The sequence below is a fragment of the Charadrius vociferus genome, unplaced genomic scaffold (assembly GCF_000708025.1).
Source record: "Charadrius vociferus isolate BGI_N301 unplaced genomic scaffold, ASM70802v2 scaffold213, whole genome shotgun sequence".
Taxonomy (NCBI): domain Eukaryota; kingdom Metazoa; phylum Chordata; class Aves; order Charadriiformes; family Charadriidae; genus Charadrius; species Charadrius vociferus.
In genome coordinates this window covers 974,805-984,883 of record NW_009647828.1, presented here as the reverse complement: position 1 = coordinate 984,883, position 10,079 = coordinate 974,805, and the positions used below count along the sequence as shown (strand labels likewise).

General features: G+C 41.9%; 1 protein-coding gene across 1 annotated transcript in view; it reads right to left on the bottom strand.

The window, feature by feature from the left end:
• Positions 1-2,297: 2,297 nt before the first annotated feature.
• SLC4A11 (solute carrier family 4, sodium borate transporter, member 11) overlaps positions 2,298-10,079 on the bottom strand; it is a 90,538-nt gene continuing 82,756 nt past the window's right edge. The window contains exons 19-21 of the mRNA XM_009882544.1: positions 8,154-8,349; positions 5,818-5,987; positions 2,298-2,705 (exon numbers count right to left, since the gene is read on the bottom strand). Coding sequence (XP_009880846.1) covers positions 2,642-2,705; positions 5,818-5,987; positions 8,154-8,349 — 430 coding nt within the window. The 3' untranslated portion in view covers positions 2,298-2,641. The remainder of the gene's footprint in view (positions 2,706-5,817; positions 5,988-8,153; positions 8,350-10,079) is intronic.

Sequence of the window (10,079 nt, the reverse complement as noted above, 5' to 3'; positions counted from 1 at the left end):
GTCCCTTGGGCACATCCTCTCCTTCCTCCAGCCACAGCATCCACAATATGATTTAAACCAGCCCACAGGGCAAATTCCTCCTGCCAAGAGCTGAGGCACCAGAAATGCAACCCCAGGATATGTACATTTAATAGCTTACTCAACCACAGGATGATGCTTTTCATTCTACCTTTGGTTAAATCTTTTGACATCTGTGGGAAAAACATGTTATCTAAACATCATCATCAGGCCTTTGCACTCTGTGTCTTACAGCAGGGACTGAATTGTTTGCTGTCACCTGCTCTTTTTCCGTTGACTGAAGATCAGACATACTTTTGCTGCCTCCACCTTTGCACTGCCCCAAAATCCTGTTTGCTGACTGTTTTGCCCCGTTTCTACATGTAGACCTTAGTAACAGCTATTACTGACCTCACCACAGAAATGACTCAAAAGCCAGGAAATATTGATGAAGGTGGTGAGAAACCATGCACGGATTTATACCTGCTGTCATGCCACTTATCAGACATGGCATGAGTTACCCCTCCTGCCTCCAAGACTGACTGAAAGCCAAACCCTTGGCATTACCTGCTTTGATGTACGGGGGTGGTCATCCTGACCCTGAGACTTCTCAGTCCCACAAGAGTTGGTTGGTGCAACAGGAAGGTCATGCTTTCAAGGTTATGCAATGTTGTTTTGCTTGCTAAGCTGAGGGTTTTCCCCTGCAATTTCTTGGGGATACACAAACCATGGCCACATTCTTGGGAACACTCTTACTGCTCTCCTCCATCAAGTACCAAGTATCAATACAAAGATGAAGGGTTTCATAAGAAAAAAAAAAATCAGTTTTCATACATGTTTTAAAGCCGTAGGCAGCTACAATACAGTGAAATACCACCTGATATTTAGTGCAAATACACCAAATCTTCAGTGAATCTGGCTTAGTTTCAGCATAAAAGCTTTTTACCCAATGCCTGCCTTCCTCATTAGAGTTGGTCTTTCTCATCGTGCAGAGGAACACCCAATCAGTAGGGCACGTGTTGATAAAAACTCTGCACCATTTGCTGGGCAAGCAACTGGTAAGAAACATTTCTCTGTGCTAACAATATATTTGCATTTCATGTTATATTACTTTTCTTCCCTAGTTTCTACTGCTTCGGAAGTTCATCATCTTCAGAGGTGCACACTTTTCTTAACACTTTACCTGTGATCTGTAGTGTGCAGCAAAGGGCAAGCACTGAACTAAAGGGCAGCTTGTTTCACAGTACTCCAAATAAGAAAACTGACCATAGTACAAGCAAAATTAAATAAACTGAAATACAAGACAGCAGAAATTAGATTCATCCAGCAATATAATATAATGTCTGGGAGTGGGGAAAACTGGAGATTAGCTACAAAACAGAAACAATGAAATGACCAACAAATATTGATTAGGCAAAAGAAGAAAACTTTCATTACATGCTGTACATTAAAATTAAATGCAAGATTCACATGTTGGAGCATCAAGACAGAATGATGAAGGTCTCAAGCCATGGGAAGAAGAAAGCAAAGGAACACCTTGAATATAGCAACACATGAACAAAAACAGTAACTGAGCAGCTTTAAAAAGAAAAAAGTGACCATATCTCAAATGAGAAAAAGCAGCACTGAAGCAGAGAACAAGAATATGGTCAAGACATCACAGGTAACACTGACTGCACAAAACACTTTTGATATTTTGAAAGAATCAGGCCTATTTGTATATCTATGCAAAATATATATACACAAATCCATATGTATATATGTACACATAGGCACTACTGTACATATGTATATTCAATCATTAACACAACTGCCCTTGATAAGTTTCAGCATATGACTCTGGGTGCAAACAAGAATGTTGCAGTTGTGCAAAACTACACATCTGTGTTTGATTACCAAGAAGTCATGTTAGAAAGACCCAAATTAAATCCCAAGTAGTTTAGACCCAGGTGTGGTTTCATTGCCATGGGAGCCCAACCTCTGAACATTTCCAGCTCATTTGTAGGAATTAAATATCCAAAGCTGTGGATTGTATCAATACAAATTATATCTGTTTCCAACCCTGCCGGTCGGAAAAGATGGCCAGACATCTCTCCTGACATCAGTGGTTTAGCATGAAGCCATCCCACCCAGAATACCAATTTGGGAATACTGGCTGCATGAGAAATTGAATTCAAATGCCAGAACAGGCCTGTCATTCTGTAAAAGAAGTGTCAGTTGTTGTCCTTATAGTGTTTTGGAAGAAAGGGACACGGTGCATAAAAAAAAAAAAAAAAAAAAAAAGAGATTCCCCCCCACTCCTCAAACAAGGGAACATGACAACTCTGAGAACACATGCTCCAGCTATACGGACATGCTGATCTTTGGGGTTTCCAGTTTTGGGATGTGGAAAGTAGCATTTTCCATAAAGCTTGCTTGCCTCACAACTCCAAAGAGCATCAGCCTCCCAAGTCCAAGGCTGTTTTGGTCTGACACTTCAACACTCGATTGGTCTTTGATACGTGTGCATTACCAACGCCATATTAGAGCAGAAAAAGTGGTGAAAGAAAGAACGAACTGCAGATAGACTGTTCTACACCTTGGCAAAGCCGCCTTCCAACTCCAGAAGAGCTGTCCTCACTGCTCCATGTGCAGAGGACCCCGTTTAATGCTCTGCATCCATAGCATCCAAGTATTTAGCTTCAATGATCCTAGGGAGCAGGTTATACCTAAGATTGAACCAGAGAGAACGTATTAGTGCTTGTTTATAGTCATGTAACATTTTGTCTGTCCTAAGACTCTTTGTTGAGTTTGTCCATAGCCATGCATACAACAGATTCACCCAGCTGAAGGGGGAGATGAAGTGGAGGAAATAAAAACAACAAATCCTGCAAGCAAATACAGCATTTATAGGAATAACAGTGCAGAGCTCCTCCTAGAAGAAGCCTCCTCATTTCAGTTCAAGAGGAAAGAGAACATCCTCACAAAGTCACTTCCGTAGAGCTTCCTATCACCACAGTCTTCAAGGTGCCAAAAATGCAACCTCACTAGCTCCTGTTTTGTGCTAGGGCAGGTAGTAGCTTTAGTAGGTTCCCGCTGCCTCCAGTTTGCTGGGTTACTTTGCCAAGAATCACCATTTATTTCTCATTTCTACTTTCTTCACCACTTTCCCTGTAGGGGGAATGTTGGCTCAAAGACCTGCATTCAAGTGTTACTTGTCTTGCACTTCCTCAGTTCTCCAAGTACCCTAGTCACTTCTTTCAGCTCTCACCACAAAGAAGCTTTAATAGACAACCCAGAAGCTTTGGTCTTTAGAGAAACACCAAATATATCAGCAAGACTTAAGACCATGGCAAGAGGATAAGAAGGGCTGGGACATTCATTCCTCCAGCTGCTGGTAAGATTCCATCCCTACCCAGTGTCTGGATTCTCCACTGGATCACAGTGATTCCCTTACTTTTGTGTTTGTTGTTTTGTTTTTGGGGTTTTTTTTGTGTGTTGTCATTTGTTGGCAAAAACATCCTCATGTATTAACATATTTGGGTGAGAAAGGCACGGCACTGTAACAATATGCTATGAAGTTGCTCTCATTAACTCCTACTCCATATTTAATTTGACACTTTTCCTTGCTTAATAAGGAAGCTATTTTTCAACTGTTAAAATAAGGCACAAGGCACTAGGAAAGACAGAATAAGAATTGGAAGGGCCTTTTCAATAGCTACACAAGAGATCCCAAACACCACTTACTACTGAGAAGTACCAGAATATGCTTAAGTAAACCTGTCATGAAATAAAATGTTAGAGAGCTGTGGGAGCACAGATAAGCATCGCAGAGAACTTGGAAAGAAGACTCTTCCTCTCTGAGCAACCAAAAACTAGTCATCCTAAAGTTCTGAATCAAAGCCAGGAACTGGGGATACCCAAAGAGATCACATTTTCTCCCAACAGGCTGTTCTCCACTGCAATAATGAGAGGCCATTGAAATCCATTATCTTTCACATTAACGTTACACCAGTGGAAAAAGATGGTCCCTCACCACTGACAATGCAAATCATGCGTCTAATGCTCTCGGACAGATGGAAATGCGGCTTTGAGACAGACAAGTAACATGGCTGATTTTCTGGATGGAACACTGAGCCATGACTCACTCATCTGGGTTTGATTCTTGACTTTGACCCCTGGCTACTGTCCCATCTCCTCTTCCTCCCTTCACTTCTTAAAAAAAAAAAGAGAAAAAGATATTTCATTTCTTCTACTCTGTCTAATCTATTTAGAATGCCAAATCTTTGTGAAAAAGTAATTGTTAACTACAGAGCTCATGCATCATGGTGCAGCCTTCTCAGCTGGAGTCTGCAGAAACTACATGAAGGCAAAAGAAACCGAGAGAAAGGAAAGCCAAGGGCAAATGGCTGTATTGCGCCAGGTAGCACCATCTTCCCCTTAGCAGGATGGTTGATTACCCAGCTACTAAAAAAGCTGCTCTGGAAAGAAATGAGTTAGCAAAAGAGCTAGTAAAAGATGACAGTATCTTATTTACTCAAAAGAAGATATATTTGCACCACTAAATTATCTAGCTCTTATTACAAAAATCAGGTTCTTTGACAGCACTCTCTCCACACTAACTTAGCTTATTACACTACGTCCGATACTTGAATTTTTGGCAAAGAGTGTCCCACGTTTTCTTTTCTGTGCTGAGCTGCTCTGTGCAGAGACTTGCAATTCCCACAAGAGCCAATCATCCAGCACTGCACACAGTTGAAGTATTTACCAGCCACTTAACCTGTCATCCAAAGTGACGTCTATGTGAAGGGTGGGTGAGAGACTCTTACCATAGGAACAATCATTGCAGTGTTTTCCAAGATTTTGTTTATCTTTAAAAATCCTGCCCAAATATCTCTAACCTGATCCTGTTGAAAGCCATGGTAGCTTTGACATTTGCTTTTGTTTTAGAAAGAACTAGATGCATCTTTAACACCCAACAAAAACACCACAATAGCTGCCTTTGCAGATTATTACACTGGCAGCCCTGAAACTCTGAGATCAGACAGAAAACCTCCAAGATTGCTAGCTCAAAGACAACCAGGTATTGCTGGATACCATGCTAGCCTAAAAATAATCAAGTGGACTGGAAACATATCTTCCAAGATCTTATTATGGCTTCTCATTATATCCAAAGGACAGAGAGCATGAATGATTTAACTGGAGAATGATAGGCAGTCACTGCTAATGAACATTAAGGAAGAAATTAGGTAAATTTCTCAATGATCCCCTCTGAAGACTGCAAGATATTGTACAGTCCTCCCAGTTTTAAAAATACATCTTAATACTAAATGTGACCAGTTTGACCTGACTGATCATTGGCAATGGCATCCAGCAGTGCAGGACTTCTGTAAGGTCACCACAACAGATCACTGGCTAAGAGATAAGTATTCCTCTTAGGAACAGTTTCTACCTCTGAGCACAGGCCTTAAGGAAATCAAATTGCAAAGCAAGAAGAAACATTACCAAATACCACCTAGAGTGAAGGCTCAGCCTACAGCTTCTCAGGAAGATCAGGCATCTCACAAACTGCAAAAGGAGACTTATTTGCCTCTCTGCTAGCTGGAATAATACCTGCCAGCCCAGAACCCTTTGCACAACACCCAGCATCAGTGAAATCACAGGCTCACTGCACCACTCCTCTGCAAGCTTGAGCAGCTGGTGAAAGAGGTCACCGCCACCCACTTCCAGGATCTGACTACTCAGGAAAGTACCCTTCTAGACCACTCGGACTTCCTGCAGTCCAAGCCTGAAGCCCTGAAGGTATGGGAGACAGGAAAAAGAAGCAGTCAAGCTTTGTACCTGATTGGGATCATCCCTATCATGATGAGCGGGAAGATCATCTTCATGTAGGGCAGCGGTGACATGCCAAAACCACAGAGGATAAGGAGCTGTAGGACCTGCAAGCCTGTGAAATAGTGGATCTTCCTCTGGGGCACTCTGCGGATGTAATGTGTTGGAGGATAAGCAGTCTGGGAAGAGAAGAGTTACATGTTAGATATGCAGCGACCTGGACTTGCGACTGCAGAATGTGGCACAGGCTTTTAAACACAAGGGTTTTAAGGGAGTCTTCTATTTACAAACACATACACTGAGTACATTAACATCAGAGTCCTTAACAGGTTCAAAAGCTGAATGCAGGATTTGTAGGGTTAAAGCAAGTGCCTTAAACCACAGCATTGGCAGCAACACACAGAAGATGACTGGGCACTAGAAACCTGGGGAAGAAAAGACACACCATACAGCCAAGATTGCCTTTGGGAGCATCTGGAGTGCAACAAAATATCTTGATAAGTACAGTAATGAGATTCCCCTGAGTAGGATTATCAAGGCTTTACAGCAACATGTGAAGTGCCTGTGGGGGTGTGCAGGGGGGTGATGGTAAGCAGATGTGGGTGTTGTTACTGCTGGATGGTTTCTCCACCTGAAACCCAGCTCCTCATTATTTTTAGAGCCTTCTGTCCTCTGCTGATCAGATTCTGTGCTTGCCCCGGTGGTCCCATTTCTTGGCTGAACCCTAGTAGGGGAAGACCAGGAGACGAGAGCAGGGAGGTGCAGGAAGAGGCTGTACTTAGACTGCAGTGATTTTCTCAACTCGTATAAGCTATTCATTTTTGAGAAAGAAGGGGGGAAAATAGTGACATTAATAGGCTAAATATTGCTCGTGGTTTCTTTTGACAATTACTTGCTAATGTCTGAGCAGAGGCTTTGACTCACTGTCTATACATCAATGAAGAGTATGAGCGACTGTCTGCTGGCACCGATACAGACTCAATGGATTTCATATTGCGCCATGACTCATTAAAAGGTTTCCAGAAAAGGGAGATCTCTGTATTTGAGAATACTTTTTAATTTTCCAAACAGAAGCTTGGAAAATTCCACACATAATTTGTACTAAAAAGAGAAGTAATATTCCACATACATCAGTAACTATTCAATCCTGATTCAAAAATTGACATGACAAATGTAATCTTTACCCGGATTTCACAGTTTTAACCTCTGGGATGTAATATTAGAGATCAAGATAAATTAGCAGAGATGCAGAGCCAAATGTTTGGCTTATTAAGTCCTTGACCCTTGTTACATAAGAGAAGGTGAGCTGCAGATTCGTTATCGCTCCCAGGTACCGCCTACACTGCAAGCTAACACCTTCTTAGCACTTGTAATAGAGATGGCTTGAAAACAGATCTTCTAGATTTGTTTTCATCCCACATCAGAAGGGTTTCAATGATGCAAGTAATTTCATTTTGAGTTTAAAATCCTATCTCGTGGCATTTCACACAAGTCAAAATGAAAGTGTAAATTACAGCAAAAAATTACCTGTTCCGAATCACTGTTGGGGAAATCACAGATCACTATTTACCAGCATTATGCACTTGCTTTTTAGTGTTTTTTATTATTAGTTTTAAAATGCATGTCATGCTGACACGACACCACAGTGGGTTTTTAAAACTTACAAACCCTACATTCAGTGAGCAAAAGTTTGTGCCATTGTTTTTTTAAAAAGGCATTGTTTGAATGTATATTTGGTTTGCACTCTACACAGTTCAGAAGCCTTCTTCACTGGTAGGAGCTATCCTAGCTCCATCCATGCACTCATCTTTGCCTCTAGAGAAGTGATCTCCAGAGCAATTCTTAACAGACTGAAGGGAGAAGGATTATATACAAGACATTGCTCTGAACAAGAAAGCTAAAATGCTTTTGTGGCAGGAAAATGCAGAAAGCAATTTATGCAGAATTTGAAAGAGACAAGATGCAGCGCTATTTATGAACAATTCAGTTACCACCTTTTTTTTTAACCCAACAATAACCATGCCACTTTTGTTGTTTGACACTGCATTATTGTTCCACTCATTTGTCCGCTTTAATGGAAAAGACTTCTTAAGCTCATGTCTCAGTGGCAGCCAGGCTAAACTAGAGATATCAAGTTGCACTCCCTCTTTGCACAGAAAGGTGAAAGGGATATGCAAAGTGCAGGCTGGAGCAGGAAAATCAGCCTCCTGAGAACATGAGTTTTGCGGGTAACCCCATGCCCAACACCAATAGGTTTCCGTGTAGCTCCTGGCACAGTTTGGTGCTAAGGCTGTAAATAAAATTTCCTTCTCTGTTCCACCAGGCTGATGCCCCAGTCTGCATACCTGTTCTTTGAGCAAAAGAGCCACCCTTTCAAAGAGCTGGTTTCCATCAATGGAGGTCAACGCAATGTAGAGGAAGAGGCCATAGAGGACCGGCTTTGGGATCCACTGGAGAGGGAAAGGGAGGAGCAGGAGCGAGAGGCCAACCAAGAAGTTCGCCACTAGACTTGTCAATCGGGTCTCCTTCACGCTTACAATCCTAGAAGCGACAAAATAGGGATTAGGGGAGTAGGACAATATCCCAGTATCCATGTAAGCTTATTCCTGGGGCTCATTGCTCTGTGTAGGTGCAGGACACGTGCCGCTTGGGAAAGGGAAACTCGTCTCCACTGCACCGAGATCAGCACTTCTGGCCCCGTGCTGATACTGAGAAGGCAGAGCTCTGCTGGATCCAGGCCAGACACTTAATCCACAGCTCAAACAGGGCAGCTGGAAAAATGCCAAATTCCCTTTCTGCAAAGCTCCACAGATCCTATCCTGAACTAAATTGCCCTCTAAACTAATTCTGTTTAGCACATTGCAAAAAAAAAAACCAAAAAAAACCCAGGCAAGAATCCTCTTTCTGGACAGTAATCCCTTCCTTGATTTACCCAGCGCATATGCAATTGGCTTCTATCCAAAAGAAAACTCATTCACTTCTATGGGAACTAATGAACTACTTGTTAAAAAAAAAAAAGAGCCTGCATTCTTGACAGCGAGTCAGCATTTCTGATGTATATGATCTCCTTGTTTATACGGAAGGGAATGCTGAGAGCACTACACTGGGAGCTAAAAATTTAATTCTGCTATGGATAATAGCAATTGCACTGCAAATTGCCTATTACCATGCAAAACATGTAATTAATTAATGCAAATTTTCCAGAGCTGACAGACTACAGATTTTTTTTTTTTTTTTGAGGGTGGGGTGGGGGTTGGTGAGGAGACTGACAGCATGCAGCAACTTTCAGAGCCTGCTTGGGGGATGAGGGGAGGTTGCTATGTTTTCTTTTCACTTCAACTAAACCTGTGAGCATCCCCTAGTTTGGAAAAAAAATATTACCAGATAAAATAGGAGGAAAGAAAACCCTCATCTTTCAAGAGTACTTATAAATAGAGAAAAGGAGGATTCTTAACATAACCATTTTTTTTTTTTAGAAGATAAATCCGCCAAAATCAGTGGGTAAGCTAATGAGCAAATTCCCCTGTTATCAGGAGAAATTCTTGTCCATAGGCTGTTTTGGTGTGATCTAGTGGCCTCATTCCCTGGATGTGAGACATACTCCGAATTAACCCTGTACACAAAACACTCTGAGGATGAACACAAGAGCCAGCCATGAGATCTATCAAAACAGATTTCCCTCTTTTACATATGCACTGCTGGGAGTTCATAATCCCTACAGTCCTAAAGAAGATTGCTTTCCAGTCAATTCTTTCAATTTTAAGTTTGAGAGTCTTGCTTATAAAGTAAGGTCAGGTTGAACTTCAAATCTGTTCACACATTTAAGAGCATAGTGAAGCTGTGAGGATGAAAGATGCTTCCACCCCTGTATTTAGAGAGGGATAAGGAAAGGGTAACAGCCTAAGGCTTGCTGTCAGGATTTGGATAACATGGCAGAACTAACATGAGCGGTCATGAGACCTAAGGAACAACAGCTATCACAAACAGTACACAAAGTCCCGAGGACAACACTTGAATACCTCAGTGAGTAATGGGGCAGATCATACATATTATCTAGGATTATCACAAGAGGATGCACAGAAGAGCCCACAGGAGGTGTTAAACTAAGTAACCTCCCCCTTCCCCTGGCTAGATTTAAACAGCAGAAACCACAGCTTTCCTCCTTCCAAATAGGAGACTTGCAAGAACAAAATCTATGTCAAGAGGTTCCTGCCAATGCCTAGAGAAGCTGAGGGAGGGTATAGCACCTCTCTCAGGTATGTGCAGACAGC